Here is a 21,154-nt window from a genome sequence, read left to right on the forward strand (position 1 = left end):
TGGTGCCGTCCGCTGCCCTTCCACCTTCCCTCCTCCTTCTCCCCGCCTCCCGCAAGATGGCGGAGGGCGCCGTGCGGGGCGGGGGTACCGGGCGCGCGCCCCGGTGGGCTTGAGGGAGGCCGGCGCGCGGGCGGCCCGCGAGGCAGGTAGCGGCGGCGGCGCGGGGGGCAGCGCTGCGGGCCGGCCCCAGCGCTCCTTGCTGAACGCCCCTCTCCTCCCCGCGGGAAGCCGGGCTCGGCCCGGTGCTGAGGCGTGAAGCGCTCGGCTTGTCCTCGCCGAGCTCGCCCTTCTCTTCCTCCTTCTCCTCTTCCTCTCGGGACTGGAGTGGGCGCAGGGCTCGCCCCCGTAACGCTGGGCCCGGCCGCCGAGGCTCACCCCATCAGGGCCGGGCCGCTGTCTCGGCGGCGGGCCCGGGCGGCGGGGCCCGGCGGGGCGCAGGAGCCGCCGTGCGGAGCCTCCGGCCCGCCTCGTGCTGGCCCCCCCCCCCCCGGCAGTCGCTGGGCTTGAGGGGCCACAGCCCTGGATGCGCCATGTCCGGGTGCCCCCATCCGGCCCCCGGGGGGGAGCTGCTGTTAACTGTACTGCTCCTAGTGATCCTTTTCTTTTTATTCTAAAAAAGCGCTCTTTCTAATAACAAAAGATCTACAACGATCAAAAGTTAATATCTGAGAGTTAATTGATGTCCAGTAGCTGTACTGGACAGTATTCACAACTGTTGCCCTGCATATTCTCAGGAATGTATGAGGTTAGGTCTAAATAAATAGACTTTTCCTTTGGGTTAGTCACTGAAACGTTTTCTTCCTCCATTCAGATTAGTTCTTCTGGAGATTAAACACTTGGAGAGGAAAATGACATCGATTATCAAGTTGACTACACTTTCAGGGGTGCAGGAGGAATCTGCCCTTTGCTATCTGTTGCAAGTAGATGAATTCCGCTTTCTTTTGGACTGTGGCTGGGATGAAAACTTTTCTATGGATATTATTGATTCTCTGAGGAAGTAAGTAGTTCAGTTCATACACTTTTTTTTTTTTTTAATAGGTCTTGTCCTTTTCTGAAGTTTTCAAAATACCATGCAATGGTATGTGCATGGTGATGTTAAATCCAAAGTTGTTCTTTTTTTGTTTGTTTGAAATATGTTTTATGTGAAGGGAATTACACTGCTGAAACGTTTCCAGTAAAAACTTGGGGGTTTTCTTGTGAGTCTAATGAGTTACGTCTATTAACTTTAATTTTCAAACTGTTCTGTGTTTGTTTTGGCTTGGGTGTTTTGTTTTTTTTCGTAAACATGATACAGAGCAGAGTTTATGGGAGACTGACTTTGGCTCTAAACTAATTTAGAATGGTTAACTAAGTTTTAAATGAAAGAATCCTTAGTGTATGTAGGCTGAATACAAAGTGGTTCAACTCTCACCTCTTGTTTCAAGTTGGATAGACTGTCAGTCAGGAAAACAGCTTCTGTTAGTTATCCCAGCCCTGCAAAGAAATAAAGCTGTCTAGACTTCAGTACTGAACTTCTGCAGGCTTACAGCAAGGAGCTGTGCTGATGCAAGCATTGATTACAAGGTTAGGACTGCAACATGAAAATTCGTGAAAGAAACTAAGCTTTGTGATGCTATTTTTATAGATTCACTTTTCTAGCATTGACACACTTGTAGTGTTTGAACTCTTTTAACTGAGGATTATTAGGTACTAAGGATAATTTATAAAAATTTTCAAATGTCTTATCTGAGAAGCAATTAGAAAAAAATCCCCTTTTTAATAACAGCCATCAAGAAGGTGTGTGCCCCAATTACTATGTGAGGGAACAAAAAGCTTTCAGTCCAACTTGTATTTTCACTTGTTGCATATGTTTTATGCTCTCAAGTTTTTCAGTTATGATAGGTAGTAAGTTTTTAGTCTGAGTTCTTATTTTATGCAACACTTTGCAAGAAAAAAATCTTGGTTTTAAAATGAATAAAACTCCCCAAATTTTTGTGCCACTTTTCTTAAATGTTGTATTTGACCTTTTCTGTTTTTAAAGAAATATATTTTGATTTGATCCTTACCAATTTAAGGATTGTTGTGTCTTTGGTCCTGTTATTTGGTCTTTCTTATCAGAAGAAAAGTTGTAGTCTGTTTTAACTTTTTGGATGTATAAACAATTTGTAGCCTGTCTGCCCTGAGAATATTTTTGGCCCCTCAATTAATGTACTTTCTGGTGTCCAGGTATGTATTAAGGTCTTTCTAATCAAGAATTTGATGTGAAACTTGTGTCTTCCAGATCTTGAAGTTACGTTTTCAGAAGTCACTTGCATTTTTAAGTACTTGAACATTTGGAAATATCTGTAGTTTTTAATTATGATTTTAAAAACTTTGTTCTAAACCTGGAAGGATTTAAGTTTTCTTGTTTGGTATTCAGACTGTGTATGTATTCCTAAAATAGCCATAATAGGGAGTGTATAACAACATACAAAACTCTTTTCACCAACTTTTGTTGTCCCTCTTTTTGTAGACATGTACACCAGGTTGATGCTGTTCTTCTTTCTCATCCTGACCCTCTACACCTTGGTGCTCTTCCATATGCAGTTGGAAAAATGGGGTTGAATTGTGCCATTTATGCAACTATTCCTGTCTATAAAATGGGACAGATGTTTATGTATGATCTCTACCAGGTATATTTAAGTTGCTATTTTCATGCACAACGTCTTTGGTATGGTAGAGTGCTCAGGTTCTTGAATGCTCTGTATTTCTTATTTGTTTTAGTCCCGCCATAATACTGAAGATTTCACGCTCTTTACATTGGATGATGTAGATGCAGCCTTTGATAAGATACAACAGCTGAAATTTTCTCAAATTGTGAACTTGAAAGGTAAAGTTGTCAACAAAGTTTCAATAAATGGCTTTTAGTGAAAGGCAACAGAGTCATTAAGAGTTAAAGTAACTTTTTTTTAAACTGAGTAAGTTTTGAAATGTTGTGCATTTTGCAGGGCCAAATTCAGTAGCCCTGTGTTAGTCTGTATCAGCTGAATGTTTGCCTCAGTAGTTGTATGTGGAAATGAGTAGAATTTCCACTTAATGAGGAGGAGGTCGTGCCAAAGCATATTTAGACATTTGTTTCTCTCTTGTGTTTTCGTAACTTTTCTTGGAATTTGCTCACCTCTCTCAAAAGCATTTACTCATGCCTGGTGGTAGATACCTCAGAACTCTTCAGTAACCAGTAACACAAAGGAGAGCTTTCTAGAGGATGAATAGGTTGCAGAGATTAAGTTACAGCATATGGATGATTTAATGAAGAGGTCTTCACTGACTCTCATACTCGGTGTAGCTTATTGCTAGGAACTGTGGCATCCAGAGAATCAGCAGCTTTTCACTCTTGTTGAATTTAGAGATCAGAATGAAATGGAAGCCCTTTTCTTAAACAAAGACACGTACAAGCTGACCGCCAGCACCTTGTCTCTGAGATGCAGTATCTCCCAGTTCCTGAATGCTGCTTACCAAAATACTTGCCCTGTAATTTGGAAAATAGAAATGGGATGCCATCCATGAAAGGCTGCTGACCTTTTTTCAAGATACTTGCAGCAAGGCTATGTCTGTGCTGCCAACTTTTACAGCTTAAAAGTAATTTTAGTGAACAACTTTTTAAAAACATCCTACTTTTTTCGAATCACTTCCATTAAATATGAAAAGACTTGATGGATGCATCTAAGAAGATAATGTGTGTTTTAATTATTATTAAAGCTATGCAATTCTGTTCAAGTTGGTGGAATGGAGCGAAGTCAGTGAGTAATGGTGGTCTAGTTTTTCTCTGACAAAGATATAGGCTAGCACCAATGATGAGGAGCAACAGTGCATTAAAAAAAAAAAAGGGATCAGATGCTGGTAAGATCTGTCATCCCTGACTGCAGCACATGAACACCTTTCCTGGTATTGTTTGACTTGTGTGTTTGTCATTTTGGAAAACTTCCAGTTTGTGTAATTTATATGTGTTTTTGTAAGTATCTAGATAGTGAATGATATAGTAAATGCTTTGTGTTGCCCCAGAGAGGGTTCTGCCTTTCACCAGTGTACTTGCTTTCATGTGATATGTTTGTTTTTTAATTTGCTGTTGTTTAGGTCTATAGTTACAGCAGCTCTGCAGTGCCTCTGAGTACTGGTGGGAGGTGGAGGGAAGAAGTGATCTTCACTTTAGTTTATTTTTCTTTTTCTGGAGGCAAAATAGAAGTGAATTGCAAAAGATTTTGAAGTTACTGGTTAGGTGGGAAGGACAGATATGTTACTGATTTTTCATACTTCATTTGACTCTTTAATAATTCTGGCGTTCTGGCATAATAATTCTGGTGTTCAGTTGTTTAAAATTACTACCTGTTATTCAGAGTAATGGATTTTAATACATGTAGTGTACCTAAAATACTGAAAACTTTTGTAGGCAAAGGACACGGTTTGTCAATCACACCATTGCCAGCTGGCCACATGATAGGTGGCACAATTTGGAAGATTGTCAAGGACGGAGAGGAAGAAATCGTTTATGCAGTTGATTTCAACCACAAGAGGGAGATGTAAGTTCAACATAGCATTATAGATTTCTTAGACGTTGTGTTAGGTGTGCATCATTTAGTGTGTGATAAACAGGTGTGAAAGTAGCAGTGCATTTCCAGCTCTAAGACGACCACTAATTTCACTTGTGTTCAGATTAATCCATTGGAAACAAGCAGTAGCTCTGGGTTTCTTCATTCCACTCAGTTTTATTTATTTGTAAGTTTGAAGCAGGAAACATTCAGCTACTGAGGAGTTTGATTTCTGTACATGCAAACATCTGGAAGCTAGCTGTCTTATTTTTTTCTCATAAAATAGAAATGCAAAAAGTGAGATTTCACCTTTTTTTTACAGTCATCTGAATGGATGTTCCTTGGAAATGTTGAGCAGGCCTTCATTGCTTATTACAGATTCATTTAATGCTACTTATGTACAACCCAGGAGGAAGCAAAGGGATGAACAGCTACTGAGTATGTATTCTGTATGTATTCTGTTTGGGCTTGAAAATAGCACTAATGGGATGTATTAGCCACTGTAAATTATTTTTCTATGAGAAATTAATCAGCATCCAAACTAAGAACTTTTATAAAACTTTAACAAATTTTGAATTACTCTTTTCTGATGGTACTGATCATGTGGTTAAACACTTTCCTGAAAACAATGAACTGTATTTGAAAACAGTGTATTTTACCCAGTATCGATTAATCTCTTCTTAAGGGATTTTTAAATGACCTTCCTCAGCGCATTCTTTTTTAAACTCCATTTTACTGGTGGGTTTTGTTTTTTTTAAATAAAAAAAGAAGAAGAAAGAAAAAGTACTATCAAGGCAGTGAGATCTTCAGAGCTACCAAGACAACTCCAGCTCCCTTTAATTTTGGTGGAAACGTGGTTTTGGATCTCTTTTTGAAGTTTAATTTATTTTTGTGTTCAATTTGCTTTTGATTATGATTGCTAGTGTGATATAACAAACAAAAAAACCCAAGCCACAAACATTCTAATTTTGGTTCAAAGTATAAGTAGGTTTTTGTTTTGTTTTTAATTCTTCTTAGCTAATGTTTTGGAGACATTACGAGGTGATGGAAATGTATTAATAGCCGTGGATACAGCAGGCAGAGTTCTGGAACTTGCTCAACTTCTTGATCAGATCTGGAGAACGAAAGATGCAGGATTAGGAGTCTACTCTCTAGCACTTTTGAATAATGTCAGCTACAATGTAGTGGAGTTCTCTAAATCACAGGTTTGTTCTGATTTTAAAATGCAATTATGAAGAGGGTAATGGAACATGCATGCAAAAGCATTTTGTTTTTCTTTTTAACAGTAAAAAATGGCTAAATACTGGATGTTGTTCTTATTCTATAGCACGTGTTTGTGTCTCAGATCTTTCGATCAAGTAACACAGAGTCCAGTCATGGCTATGGGCATGTTAGCATAGTTTATAGGTGTTAAAAAAGAGGACTTAAAGTACTTGTTTCCGTGTTGTTTATGCTCAGCATTATTTCCACATTTGCTGAGAAACATTGATGTAATCACATGCATATTGCATCCTGTACTTCATATCAGGTTTGTACATTATTGTAGATCTTGCATTCTTATAGATAACTTTTTCTTAATACGTATTTTAGGTTGAATGGATGAGTGACAAGTTGATGAGGTGCTTTGAAGACAAGAGAAACAATCCTTTTCAGTTCCGCCATCTCTCCTTATGTCACAGTCTGTCTGATCTGGCTCGAGTGCCTAGTCCAAAAGTTGTTCTTGCCAGTCAACCTGACTTAGAGTGTGGGTTTTCTAGAGATCTTTTCATTCAATGGTGCCAGGATTCCAAAAACTCTATAATTTTAACTTATCGCACTACACCTGGAACATTAGCACGATTCCTGATTGATAATCCTTCTGAAAAAGTTATAGATATTGAGGTAAGAGTTGTCTATACATCTCAAAGTTTTTTATTGTGGGCCATATGGGGGAATATGAGCAAAATTGAACTTAGTTTCCTTTTTGATCTACTGAAAACACTTCTAGTGGCAGAGGGAAATCTGAAATCAGTATGTTGCATGTTTAACCAATTGTGGATAAACTTACATAAAAATAGGTCTCATATTAGGAACTGCAAAATGATTTTTGGTGGTGTGGCAAAATTAATACTCCATAGAGATGAGCGTGAAGTTGCTTTTACATATTTATCTTTAGACAACACTTTCCTTTATGTTTTTGTTATAATAGAAAAAATTCTACTTGCAGTTGACATACAGATCGCAATATACAATGGATTATTCTTGCTGGAAAATACTCTGGTTTTGGATGAGGGGAGGATCAAGTGAAATTAGTATAACATACCCCAGCAGAATTAAAAAGATAAGCAAAAACTAGGAATTAGAACACAATTAATTGTTATTCATGCTTTCAAATTAGTTTCAATAATTCATATACCTGTTTTAAATTATTTTCAATAATTCATATACCTGTGTCTACTTCTCTCTGGTAAACATTGTTAATTTATGGGAGTCCCCCGTGATCGCAGTGATAATATCAATCCTGATGATGCAGCTTTATTTTAGTTTTAGAATGGATTGGAAGCATTGAATTACAGTATTAGACTATTACTAGAATTCAGTATTATTCAAAATGACCTATACTCTAATTTCATTTTCAGACCACAAGAAACAAAACTTACCATTGTTTTGCCTGCTAGTATGACTTTGCCAGGTTCTTCTGGTTTGATGTCAGTGACACAAAAATTTAATAAAATACTGCTCTTCTCAGAGTATTTGCGTTCACTTATTGCAGAGATATTTCCTGAGGATGTTTTAAGACATTTTTGTAAAGCTAATTGATTTTAATACTTTTATAAATGCTTTTATCTTAAAGTAGACTCTACTAATTGATAACGTTGTCATGATGTTGCCACGCCAAGGTGCCACATGTTTGCGTAATCTTGTCTTGTATGTGATGTACAAGTTGTACTTGCCCTTGGTACTTAAATACAAATATTCTTGTCAGCAGCGTGTAGGAAAGGTATTAAAATCATGTCAGCTACTCACAATAATATTAATTTTAATTCTATTTGCAGTTGAGAAAACGTGTCAAGTTGGAAGGAAAAGAGCTTGAAGAATACCTAGAAAAGGAGAAACTGAAGAAAGAAGCAGCTAAGAAGTTAGAACAGTCTAAAGAGTAAGTATAATGGCTGTTCTTGCATTCTGCTGTTATGGTCAGAGTTGAGACTTCTGTGTGATCATTCTGCTGCTTCAGCCATTTATAGGGATAAATGAAAGTCATAGTTTTGATAGATTTGTCTGAGGGCACTGAGGAATCGGGAACGGTTGTCTTTAATCTGTTGTTATGATAGACCTGTTTCATCTGCCGTTTGACTGTGAGCTCTTTCTCAGATACATAAACTGCCTTTGTCCTTGGTTAGTGTTGTGTCAACTGTTACTTTCCAGTCAGTGTGTTTATGTAATACTAAACCTGAAGAAAAAAGAAAGTGAGGGGTTTTTTTGAATGTCATTTCAGGGCAGATATCGATTCCAGTGATGAGAGTGATGCTGAAGAGGATATTGATCAACCAACTGTACATAAGACCAAACATGATTTGATGATGAAAGGTGAAGGTAGCCGGAAAGGAAGCTTCTTCAAACAGGCAAAGAAATCTTATCCAATGTTTCCAGCCCCTGAAGAAAGAATTAAATGGGATGAATATGGCGAGATTATCAAGTATGTGGTGCCTAATGCCTACTAACATGTAGTAGCTGTGAAATAATTCAAAAATAGAAGCAATAGAAATAAAAATGATCATTTAATCTCTGTTGCAGCACTGTTATGTACTCTTCCAACCACAGTAACTTTTGAACAGTTAGGATGGTTTGCGCTAAGTCTCACAGGAACCTTATGATAGGATTGAAGCTGCAGAGTGCTGATCCTTGTCCTGTGTTCACACCTCTTAGGATGTGTTTCCACTCCAGGCTTTTTTTTTTTTTCTTGTAAATCTTCTATCTTATAAATTTTTTTTTAACCTGACTTTTTTTCTGCTTTAAATTACACATAATTTTGATAAATGTATAATGAGGGGAAAGAACATTGTTCATGCTAGAAAAATCTAGCAATACTTGTCCTATCTGCATAAGGAGCACTTGCTAGAAAAACCTCAATTTGCTAGTATTTCCCAAGATATCAAAGTTCTTTTTTAGGATAGGAGGGTGATATTTTCCAAATGAACTCTGTTCGAATATGGAAATATTGAAGGCAAGTGTAATAAAATTGTTAGCAATAACAATTTCACAATAAAACATTTCAGTAGTAATAGTCAGCATTGTTTGTTTTTATATTATGTAGTGCTTTGGTTTTACTGTAAGACTATTAAAAGCAAAATGCCTTTCATTCTTTAGACCTGAGGATTTTCTAGTTCCAGAACTTCAAGCAACAGAAGAAGAAAAAAGTAAATTAGAATCTGGTTTGACAAATGGAGAAGAGCCTATGGACCAGGATTTATCAGATGTTCCTACCAAATGTATTTCTGCAACAGAATCCATGGAAATTAAGTGAGCGTCTTTGTTTTTGTCAGTTCTGCTAGAATGGTGGCATAGGTACAGTGCAAATTGGGTAAAAGGCTAATTTGGAATTAAGAAAGTGGGGAAAGAGCTTGCTTTTTTGTTTTGGTGTTGTTTTTTTTTTCCCCCAAGCTATCTAAGTTAGTTTTTTACTAGTCTTTCTGGGAGCACAGTACAGAGTCTTACGGTTTCCCACTCTTAAGAAATTCACAGTTTGTTCCCTGTCTGATGGAGACAAGTGAAGGAGGAAGAACAAATGATACAATAGTATGTTAGCATAGGTACTCAAATGTATATATATTTTGTTAAAAGAAGAACTTATTCAAATGTGCTTATCTTGTGTTTTGGATAACTATGTAAGTGAATTTTGGGAAATTGTAATGTTAAATACACGTACATGCTGATATTTGACAATTCTGCATTTTACTGATCCATAATACACCTTGTGCTGACAGCTTTTGATGTAGAATAATTTCAAAATATCTTCTATTTTTGAATGAAATATTTTGGACTGCTCGAAGGTTTAATCTTTTAAACTAAAAAATGTTATTCTTGGGTTTTTAATTCAAACTAGAGCCAGAGTTACATACATTGACTATGAAGGACGTTCAGATGGGGACTCAATTAAAAAAATTATTAACCAAATGAAACCAAGACAACTGATCATTGTCCATGGACCACCTGAGGCCAGTCAGGACCTTGCAGAATGTTGCAGAGCTTTTGGTGGAAAAGATATTAAAGTTTACATGCCGAAACTGCATGAAACTGTAGATGCAACCAGCGAAACTCACATTTATCAGGTAAGGTACTGGAATTTGTTAGTTGTGTAACTACTGTGAGGTGTAGTAGAGCTGTATTGGCAGACTCTAATTTGGCCCTCTGTTCTTTGGGAGAGGAGGGATGATACTACCTATGTGTACACTTGGTTTCATGTGATCAAGACATTAGTAGCGTTTTTCTGTCTTCTAGGTAAGCATTCTCCTTATGCTTATTATTCATAAGAAGTGTTTGAAAGCTTAAACATGAGATCAGTGTGTTTTTACCCATAGTGCAAAAGGCAAGGTTCGTGTCCATGGGAACATCAGTTTGCTTGACTCAAGTCTTAATAGATTTATAATGCCTCTATTTAGAGTACCACTGTACACTACTTGCAATTCAGGATTCTGTTTGGAATCTGAAGGGGAGCCTTAGAGAGCAAAGAGGAAAAAAAAAAAAACCTTCGTACCTAAATAGCACCTAAGAATGAACATGTAAAGTTAGGAGCAAGTTAATGTTAAAAATAAATTACACCCCTACCCCCCAAAAAAAGTTAACGTGATGGTTCTGGGACTGAGGTTATGATAATGTGTTGCACTATGTTAATATATTGCATTTAATTTTCATGGTTAAGCTCTAAATAAGAAAACTTGGATAATTTGTGTGGAGTATGTGAAGATTATGTATGGTCCTGATTCAACTTTTGAAGTTGCTTAGAGGAAAGTCTCTCACATGCACTTTAGGAATTAGTCCTTTATTCCTTCTGTCCTTTTAAAGTTAATAGAAAAACATGAGTAGAATTGTTGAAAGAGGTACTTCTGCTTCTTTCCAGAGAAAAATCTGTTATCCTGTAGGAAGTGGAAAGTTCCAGTTATTCTAAATTATCTAGTTCTGACAGTCTTAAAACAGCAGTTTTCTGGTTTGGGTTTGTTTGGTTTGTTTTTTTGTTTTTTGTTGGCTTTTTTAAAGCTATGAGGAGTGCTAGTGTGTAAGAAATTACATGATTGTAATCTTTCACAAGATATTTATCTGAATAAAATTGTAATTGCTCCATATTTAATTTCAATTTTTTTTAATATATAAAGGGGAAATTAAATCTTCTGCATAGCTTTAGTTTGTTTTTCTCTTTGAAGCTTTCTGAATAGATGAAGTACATGGGAGACATTGAATTAGAAAATAATAGATGTGAGTGGGGCATCAAAATCCCAGTGTCCTTTGAGTCGACTGTGCTGCAGATGGATAGTTAGTTGCAGTATCCTTCATACAGTTGCAGCCTTGATTCCGCTGTGGGGATCATACACAATCTCATGTGGATAACAGTCTTTCAGAGTAGGGCTTTATTTAATGGGTTAAAGTCCTGGAATGCACCAGAGGAATCAGGGTAAGGTAATGTTTTGGCCACTTTAAAATCTGATGTTTACAGCATCCCTTCGTACAATAAGATATTAATTATAATTTTTTTTTTGAGGGTTGAAATTTGGAACTTCTGTTCAGTAACCTAAATGTATCTACAGCAACTTTCCTTAAATTCACTAAGGCCAACTGAGGAACTCCTTGCCTGCAAAAATGGTTTCTGATGTTTTAAAAAGAATTGATTGCTCTTGCTGTAAGTTTAATTCAGTTTTGCAGTTGTGTAGGTTCTTTTTTAATTTTAACCAAGACAAAAAAGGTATTGATCTCTGCTGCTTTTTAAGTTAAGTAGTGACATGAGGGTTATACAAATTATATTTTGAAAGTATAGAACATCTTGCCTTGGTGATACCAATTCCCTCCTTTCCCTTCCCAAAAGAGTATGGATCAAACCTATGTGGAGAGACAGTGAAAGGAAAACTGCTAATTTTTAAAGCTTGAAGAACTCTCTCTGTGTTTTCCATCAAACTAACAGTACTTTTATTTTTGTGCAACCCAGGTCAGGTTAAAAGATTCTCTTGTCAGCTCCCTTCAGTTCTGTAAAGCCAAGGATGCTGAGTTGGCTTGGATAGATGGTGTTCTGGACATGCGGGTTTCGAAAGTGGATACTGGAGTTATTTTGGAAGAGGGAGAGCTGAGAGAAGATGAAGACTTAGAGATGCAAGTGGATATGCCTTCTTCAGACTCTAGTGTCATTGCACAACAGAAGGCCATGAAAAGCCTCTTCGGTGACGATGACAAGGAGATGTGTGAGGAGAGTGAGATCATTCCTACTTTGGAACCTCTGCCACCTCATGAGGTACAGAATTTATGCTGGTCTGCACTTCTTTTTTGAAGATCTCTGTACTCATTTGTCTTTTTCTAGTGCTTAGAGGTTGATACTGTGATCTTATTCAAATGAAAGCCTAACTGAAACTGGATTTTCATGTTTGGTTTTCTCTTTGTTAAACCTGGTGCTGTTCTTTGTTCAGATTTTATGCTTTTCAGCAAGGATGATCTCTTGTATCCACTAACAGTGCCTAGTACACAGTACCATCTATTTGTGAAGATAAGATTTTAATTAGCATGTTTCATATTTGTGGTTAGTACTTGCAGATTTGGAAATTAGTTGGCGTTTAGTCACTCTTGGATTTTATTATGGTTTGTTGATGCTATGGAAAATACTTCATATACTTGAGATATAGATCTTTGAATTTCATATGTCTCTGCTTTCTATAGTAGTGATTTGAGAGTTCATTAAATTAATCTTTTCTATAAATTTATCCTTACTCTTCAATTAAAATACTGTATATGTGAGTAGATATTATTTTATCTTTTCATTGAATGATTACAATGCCTTCTAATCCTAGAATTGCTTTTTAAGATACTGTTGCACAGTCCTAAATGCAGTCTGTTCTAGGAGGTAGATAAATGTGGAGACAACTCTAAAGTCTGTTCAGATTCATGACAGCTGTCATAGGGGTATGCACTGATCAGCAGTACAGCTTACTGCAGCTCTGCCCCTGGCATACCATGGCTTGGAAGAGGGATCTTCAATGATAGCTTTCCATTTGTCTTCAATATGTGAGCAAAGAAGGAAACTTTTCCTTTACTTGATGGATAACTTCTAAGGCCTTCCTATCCTGGAAATGTCTTGCTGCAGGTGAACAGAAATAGAAGCTATCTTCTCATTTATAGTCCTGTAGTCTAGGCCACACTGCTGCCAACACAATGATGAGGAGATATTTGGAAAAATGGAAGGTATTAAGTATCAGAAGTATTAAGATTGTGTGTGTTGTTTAAAGGTTCTTGGACATCAGTCTGTGTTTATGAATGAGCCAAGACTGTCTGACTTCAAGCAAGTTCTCTTGCGAGAAGGTATACAAGCTGAATTTGTAGGAGGAGTGCTTGTGTGCAACAATCTGGTGGCTGTTCGCAGGGTAGGTGTTCTGTGTCTTTACACTCTTTGGTAAATAATATTCTAAATGAAAATTAAGTTTCTCAATAGTGTAAAGATAATAAATTGAAACATTTCTTTTGTTTCAGACTGAAACAGGGCGCATTGGATTGGAAGGCTGTCTCTGTCAGGACTTCTATAGGATAAGAGACCTTTTATACGAGCAATACGCCATTGTCTAAGGAAAGTGCTGCAAAGATGTTTTTACTGGAACTTTTAAAGACAATGGGGATTTCTCCCACTTCTGACTTTTTGTAGTTTTCTAATTTATACAGGGGAAATCTAATTCATAAACAACAATTAACTACCCTGAACATGTAAATAACTGCTACTGTTGTTCTTCATAAACCTGTTGGTACATTCCATGTTGTTGACTTTCAAACTCTTATGACTCGCCCTCTCCCACATAACACATTATAAATGAGTTTATGACTATGAACCCTTCTCAGGAAAGGTTCAGTTTGTCGGGACATGTTTTGGTTTCATAGGTTCCCTGCCAAAGAGTACAAAATATATAAGAGTCATTCTTCTATTCTGAAATAAGATTAGATAGGGAACTATGGGTTTGTTTTTTGTTTTGTTTTGTTTTTTTTTTTAAATAATGCAATTTAGGGGACGGTCTTTTTTTTTTTTTTTTTTTTAAATGGAGGCTAGCTAAGTACATTTTTAATAGCCCACTTAAAGCTAGACTACCTAAACTTTCCCCCAGTGTTAATCTGGCTGCATCTTAATGTTGTATCTGCTCCATGTTACTGATTTGTTCCAGAACAGCATTTCAGATTCTATATAAAGTATTAATCCGCAGGATTGAAAAATTACTTTGGAAAGGTACTCTAAGATGACTGGAAAATATTGTCAGGCAGTTTAAAATCCAGTAATTGTGTGCTTCAGAGTAACTTCTGTACAAACTTACAGAATTTGTAACCTCTAGCTTTTGCAAAATTATGCCAACTATAAAATCTGTTCTGAGTTCTGATTGTAGTACTTTCAAAGTCTAAAGCCTTTATCCATGCACTACTGTTTGTTCAGAGTGCCATGAGCCAAGTTCAGGAAGATCCTTTATCTTGAAATCTGAGTTCATGCGATGTATTTAATGCTTTTGTGCCATGTTTCATTCTAGTTGCATGTTTTGTGCCATTTTTCATTCTAGTTGGCAGTGGGACTTAGTGTAGCTGCTGATGCTAGGAATTGACCTTACTTTTTAGGTGAAGATGAGCACAGTTCTGGGCGCCTTAATTTCTCAGAAATTAAATTATGCAAACAAATGGCCTTTCGAGAGTTTATTTAATCCCTTTTTCCCCTGTCCACGTGTGAACCACCAGCTTTGGCAGTGGAGGGTTGCCTGCTTGTTTTTACATACAACAGCAATGTAATATGTGCTCTCTGTATGTATATTTAAATAAAAACTTTTGAAAACATGGCAAAAAATAGCCCTGTAGGTTATCAATGGAAAGATAATTTACTTTGCAATTCATTCTTGACAAATAGTTTTCTATCTGATCTACAGACTATTTATTCTGTTTAAAATAGTAACTTAAAACTGAAGGCTGTGTTAAAAAAAAAAAACAACCATACAAACAACTGCTAGAACTATATACTAGAAATGTAAAAAACTTGAAAATTTAATGCTGACTGAGAATGTATTTTGTTACACAAAGAAAATCTTGGCTAGGAATGACTGAATGGCTCAGCACTTTTTTTTTTTTTTCTTAACAGTGTAGAAAAATGTTTATTTTCCATTATATTGACAGCCAGAACTTCATAGAAATGCTCTGGTTTTGTAGCTGTTTTGTAGCAATGCTATGTAAATCTATATGATACTGGATGGTTGTTGGTGAATACTATTGTATTACTATTGTTGCTGATACTAATTAACTTTTATAAAGCGAAATACTTTGTACATAATCATATTGGCCTTAGGACTTTTATCTTGAGGGCTTAGGGTGAGCAGAGATCACACATGCCTGCATGGAATATACTAACAAAGAAAAAACCCTTTAGGAAATCAAACTACAAATAGTGCTGATTTTAAGAAAGGGATAACAACAAGACAGTGTGATCATACACCTTTCTATCAGTTTTGTTTGGGGGTTTTTTTTAACCTATTGATTCAAATTCAGCTAAGTTTAACAAAAGTTTAGTGTTATCAGTCACTACATTCCTGTGTGTTCTGGTAAAGAGTACCCCAAATTAGTGGCATTACTAAGGAAAAGGCTCAAGTATGATCAAAACATCTAGCTGTTCTTTTTTAGTCTATTCAGTGTGAGCGTGGCTTGAAATCAGACCTGGAAAGCTGATGTGCAAGGCCAGTAGTAGGCATCTGAGTGCTGGGACTGGGGAAAGCTGGGTTTGTGGACAATTCTGGTGGTGAGAGGGATGAAGGGGAATACAGGACATCTGTAGTAAACATATTACAGGCTGCAGCTTTGCTGTGGGGCAGGTGTACTCCTCAGCTATGCATTCATTACTTGTAATCACGGAACTGAAGCAAATTCCCATGAATTTTGCCTACTCTGCTATCAGTTCTCTGCTAGATTATTATTGTTCTTTTCTGTTTGTTTTTTTGTTGTTGTTCTTGACTGTGGTTCACTTTAAACAATAATTTAACTTCTCTGTGTAATTTTCAGAGTTACTAATCTGGTTCTTGTTTGTATCTGAAATGAAAGATTCATTTTCCCTTGCCTCCACAAAATGCCAGTGCCGCCATGGACTGTAAGCTGTATTTTCTGACTTCTGTACTTTCTTCATTAGCAGTAAAAATTCAGTAAGGAGTACCATTTCTTACTCTTCGCTGAATTGCTGTCGTGGATGGAGTGAGAGTACACTTCACTTGTAAGAGAGAAGAAAAATACACTTTATTGATGTAGAACAGGGAGTTAACGAAGTTCAATGCGACAGTGGTTTAACAAGATTCGATGGCAAGGTACACTTGATTATTTACTGCATAGGGGACAGGGTCAGACAAAACTGTCAGGGAGACCCTCCCATTGAGTCATGAGGTTCAGAAAGGACTCCCTTGCTTTCTAAACTCCTTCTCAGAGAGGAGTCTAGGTGCGGCTGGATCCAGTCCTGGTCCCAGACCTGGTCGATGGTTTATGTCTAAAGGATTATATATGCCAAATCAATCCTTTATATCACTTAGCTGAGGTTTCAAAGTTTAGCATGCTGTTAGTTGCTTACCGAGGATCTGTTGCGGTAAGGAATCTCTCAGTCTCAAGGAGTAACCTTGAGGGGCATCCCTACTCAACGGGAGATCCTGGTGTGCAGCCCACTGCCATGCAGGAGAGCTCAAAGGGCTCTTGGGCTCCTCACTATTTATGGGGGTAAGATGATTGACCCATAGTCATATTTGCATACCAGCCGCAGATTTTAGTTTCTTCACTGTGGTTAGGTGGGCACATTGCACAATAGCCCTTGGCTATTGTTATCTGTCTTCCAAATCCACTTTGAGTGGGATGCAGCCATCATGACCATATGCTTCCATTATGACCATCACTGGTGGTTATCACCTTAGCAACGTTATGGGAGATAAAGGTCAGGAGCAGGGGAAGCACACTGTCACGATTGCTCTTGAGGGCAAGAATATTAACTTCAAGTCAAACCTAGTTTTGGTACTTGCTGCCCATTTAAAAATACTTCATTCCAGGGGTCTTGGATAATTCAGATTCCTCAGCTAAGGAGAGCCAAGGGAGTGTGGAGACACAGGAAAGGCAGAAACTTGCCTTCCCCCATCTCCAAAGTCTGTAGTATTTGTGGGTAAATCCTAGCTTTTGTGTTCTCTTCTTCTTGTGCCTATATAGTAGAATATGAAGACATATTTCAAAAGATTAAGGGAATGTAGAAGCAGAACTCTTTAATAATAAAAAATAATTCTAGAATGAATTGGCTGTTCCCATTGTCTAAACATAGCTTTACCCTGAAGTTAAATAACTTTATGTGGGTGACAGTCTCATTTTTAATCATTTTACGTTGACAGTATGTACTGGAGGTGAGGTGACGCTGAAAATCTTTTTTCTTCTCCTTCCCTGAACAATATTTAGACTTAACCAGATCCACTTCTCAAAATATGCTATAATGGAAAGGTATTATGCCCTGCATTCAGTCAGAGTAACAGTCTCATGAGAGCATTTGAGATCTATTTGCTGGTAAAACTTGCTTGGAAAGGTAGGAATTCGCCTGTATCTGTACTAGCTTTTAATGGCGGTCAAACACTATTTATTTGGAATAAACAAGCGAAGAGACACCCTACCCCACCCCCCCCATCTAAATAATTGTTATAGATGGTTGTACCCTCAAACACTTAACATTGTGCAGAATCAAGATTTCTTTGATAAGGCATGACATGTATTAATATTTCAGTTAGGAAAGGGGAGTGTATCGCCTGGGGAAAACACTTAAACCACTAAAATTTTTTGAGACTTCGGCAAAAGAAATCTTACTGTAAGGATCTGAACATTGCACAATATTCTGTTTTATGGCTTTTACAGATGTTTTCATAGTTTTAAAAAGGTGGTGCTGGGGACGATGATCTCACAGTCAAATCTGATCAAGAAATGTATCCAGTAAATGGAATTTTAGGTCTTGATCTGAAAACTATATAAGGAACCGATGGTAGTTCAGGATAATGAAATGGGATCAAAAGAATCTTTAAAATTGCCTGTTGAAATTTAGTTTTAAAAATACTTCAAACAGTCTTAAGTCTTAATTTCTCTGAGACTCTTTCTGATTGGAAAATAGATAGGGCACAAAGATAAAAATTTGCATCACTAGGATTTATTTTGTAAATGGGAGTCCATTGTGAGGCTTGTTTCCTGCAAGTACAGAACACTGTTGTTAGCCTAAGTTGATGTGAGCAATATTCATCTTAAAAAAGAGTACTTTTATTCCTTCTAGTGAAGTTGAAAGCTTTCATTATAATAACACAAGCTTTTGTAGAAAATCATCTTCTATGAAGTTTGCCAGCAGGGCAAATATTCCATTGAATGTTTTGGATGGTCTAAAATTGCATCCTCCCTGCATGACAAGCAGTGTATGTTGTGAACTTTTAGCGTACATCATGCTGCTTGACCGGTATTAACCAAGGGATCAAAGAACGCATTGTTTTGGATCAATCTAAATTACTTTAATTACATGAGTAAAATTCTTAATTCCTTGTCAGAAAAGGTGTCTTAGTGTTTCTGGCAGAGAAATTCTGAAGACTGGTTGCCCTTCAGTGGTAAGTGAACTGATCAATCCTTTCAGCTCAGTAGGGCTTGCTCACAGTGGTAGAAGAGGAATATAGAAGCAGTATCTAAAAGATCTATTAATTGACAAGTATGTGTTCTTATGTGTAGTGAGAGTGTGGAAGTTTGATAGGTATGGGAGATATAAAGATATGGGAGAACTAGATTGTTCATGCAGTCCACTTTACATTTTACTCTCCTTGATAGGTTATATATTACCACTGTGATAGGAATTAAAAAAAAAGACAACTGCATTTTTGAGTAGAACTTCCAAGAAGCCATGTAGCTGTTTTCCTGGAAAAGAAGGACCCATAGAAATGCAAAACATTAAGAAGCAGCAAGTTTGGTCTATGAGCTTTAAGCAGTAATAACCTGCCTGTTGTTGCATAATCCTCTTACATGATGCAAGCTGGATCTGTGCTTCAACAGCTGAATGATAATGAACTAAGCATCTGCCAAAAAGTATAGTTTGTAACTGCAATCTGGTATTGACAAATTTTGATAACGAGCAAATACATGATTTCAGTTGTGTAGGCTTTTCTTAAGTATTTCTCATTTTCAGTGCAGTTTTTCTGAAGTGCTAAAAACTTCTCTAAAAGGTATTTTTGACAAACAGTTCTAAAGAAATTTGCAATGATGGTAATTTCAGTTAAAAAATAAAAAAACCCAAACCACAAACTTTCTGCCCAACTCAGCCCAAGGTTGATATCAGTTTTCATAAAATTGACTGTGGAAAATTACACAGGGAAATCAATGGAAAGAGTTCATCATGTGGTAGTGGCTATGGTGCGCTGGCTGGTATTTAAGATGTAGAAAATAAAGCATAATGTTTACTGTCAAGTAACAATGTCAGAACTTTTGCAGCTAAGTAACTGTTCCATCTCCAATGTATTAAATGATTTTTTAGATGCAACCAAAATTATTTTTTCCTTTGTTTGTGGCTAATCAGTTTATAGGAGTATTTAGGTGTCAATTCTGAAGAATGAACTCTTAGCAACACAATTGTTAAGGAGCAACACCTGGAGTGATCAGTTTCTCAAGCTGGTGGTTTCATCCATACCTTCATAGAGTTGTCACTTAACTCAGTTGCCTTGCCTGCAAGGAGTCTGGTCAGTCGTCTCACGGGTTCTAAACCCTAATGTTGTGACACACAGCACAGCCATTTTCTAGACTGCTTTACAGCTATGTAAATCGGAACAAGAACTCTAATCTAGGGTGAGCCAGCTTAGATCACTGAGAATGAGTTCCTGTGAAGAAAAAATGATTAATAGCTTACAAGTTAAAAGCTAGCCTTTTACTGGGGTTTGTGTAAAGTTCTAGTTTTATGTAAAACCATTGCAGTTAAACTAATCTGGAGAAACTACTGCTTCCTCTCCAGATATTTATCTTTTTGTAGAAAGAACAATTGGCTTCAGAAGTGACTGGCCAGGTGTCAGTGATAATACTTACTTTAAGGTATATTTTACAGTAATTGCTTCAACGTTAGTATCTTTTTTTTTTCCTTTTAAATCCATCTGGATAAGTTTTATAGTATGCTCATCTCAGCTGTTACTACCAGTGTTTCTCAGAAATAATTCTGAAGGGGGTAGGTAATCTGTCTTTATCAGTAGTAACACTCAAATTGTATAGAAAAATTGTACAAGGGGATTTTGAAAGATCTTTGAAAGAAAAAAATGGAATGTAGATAGAATTTAGTCATCACTAAAACTCAGTAGGACTAACTGTCAGACGTTTAGCTTCTGTATCTGCTAGTACGCAGTGGTAGAAACAGGCTTTTACGGAATACTTTCTGACGACATCGTGCAATGAACCATTCAAGTAAAAAACAAAAAAATATTACCCACATTTAGCTAACAGGCCGGTTGCATATGCTTCAAGATTTGAACCTAAAAATGTTTTCATGGTGTAGATTACATATCAGAAAGTGGGAGATGGGACATATGATAACATTGCCACCTATTTTGCAATTTTACCATATGTCTGGGGCAACAGTTGTAGCTTATCCAAGTAATTATTTGTATTAGGACAATATTGTTGTGTCTTCAGTTGTTTTCAGGAAACTTGTTTAGCTGCTATGGAGAAAAAACACTGAGCATGATGTGATCAATACTTCACTAATTATTGGCAGGTGCTCTGCAAGCCATAATAATGAACTATCCTTAAAAAGTCATCAGGGAATTATATTTTTTTTGCCATTTCGCAGCTCCTGAAGGAGTTGCACAGCTGGCAGAGCATATTGCCCGTCACCATGCCAGACTTGGCATTTGAAAGCCTGCCAGATTGCTTTGTGCTGTTGCGCTAGCCATGGATCAGCAGTGTGCAACAGTATGAAGATAGTAAGCGTTTTATTTTTTGCCCTTTGTAGGATCACACAAGTTAATACTGCATTTATAAAAAGTCCAACCTGTTTTCTGAACCTACCAGGTACTTGTGTTGCATTACCTGGGTAGGTTAGCCCTCATGCTGCACGAATCTATAAAGTATGTTCTTGATGTATTCTGGTAAAATTTCTATTAGTATCAAAGTTTGGAGTCACTCTGTATAGCCTGCTTTTCATGTTTTATGTAATTTTATTATGCTTCAGTATTTCTTTCATAATCTCCCTGATTTTACTAATGCACAATATTGCAAATGCAGTATAAAACTAGTCAACAGACTTTAAATCATTTGTGTATCTCTAAACCTCTTATGCTGATTAAAAGTGTTAAGGCTATTAGTATTTTTTATGTAACTGGGTCTAAATTTAGTTTCTGTTGCAGTCAAAAAACACTCTGGTA

The 21,154-nt window shown here is 37.1% G+C and overlaps 1 protein-coding gene across 2 annotated transcripts; it reads left to right on the forward strand.

Annotated features, from left to right (window-relative positions):
• The first annotated feature begins 2 nt into the window (after positions 1 to 2).
• Positions 3 to 13,520, forward strand: CPSF2 (cleavage and polyadenylation specific factor 2). 2 transcript variants are annotated; one of them, XM_072864128.1, is made up of 15 exons: positions 3 to 142; positions 812 to 997; positions 2,492 to 2,651; positions 2,743 to 2,848; positions 4,406 to 4,535; positions 4,867 to 4,982; positions 5,562 to 5,749; positions 6,135 to 6,425; positions 7,580 to 7,680; positions 8,020 to 8,220; positions 8,892 to 9,044; positions 9,628 to 9,853; positions 11,719 to 12,018; positions 13,004 to 13,138; positions 13,245 to 13,520. In XM_072864128.1, exons 2-15 carry the CDS (start codon positions 849 to 851, stop codon positions 13,335 to 13,337), a joined length of 2,349 nt encoding a protein of 782 aa, XP_072720229.1. In that variant the 5' UTR covers positions 3 to 142; positions 812 to 848; the 3' UTR covers positions 13,338 to 13,520. The 2 variants fall into 2 exon arrangements, with proteins under 2 accessions (XP_072720229.1, XP_072720230.1); XM_072864129.1 differs by having other exon boundaries at positions 36 to 146.
• Positions 13,521 to 21,154: the final 7,634 nt, after the last annotated feature.

The sequence above is a fragment of the Ciconia boyciana genome, chromosome 6 (genome assembly GCF_034638445.1).
Source record: "Ciconia boyciana chromosome 6, ASM3463844v1, whole genome shotgun sequence".
NCBI classification, from domain to species: domain Eukaryota; kingdom Metazoa; phylum Chordata; class Aves; order Ciconiiformes; family Ciconiidae; genus Ciconia; species Ciconia boyciana.

What these genes read in the sequence shown, in the direction of transcription:
- CPSF2 (XM_072864128.1), top strand. Translation starts at nt 849, where the DNA reads ATGACATCGATTATCAAGTTGACTACACTTTCAGGGGTGCAGGAGGAA. An exon ending in TCAAATTGTGAACTTGAAAG is followed by an intron (nt 2,849 to 4,405) that starts GTAAAGTTGTCA and finishes AAACTTTTGTAG; the next exon opens with GCAAAGGACACGGTTTGTCA. An exon ending in TTCAACCACAAGAGGGAGAT is followed by an intron (nt 4,536 to 4,866) that starts GTAAGTTCAACA and finishes TTTTTTTTACAG; the next exon opens with TCATCTGAATGGATGTTCCT.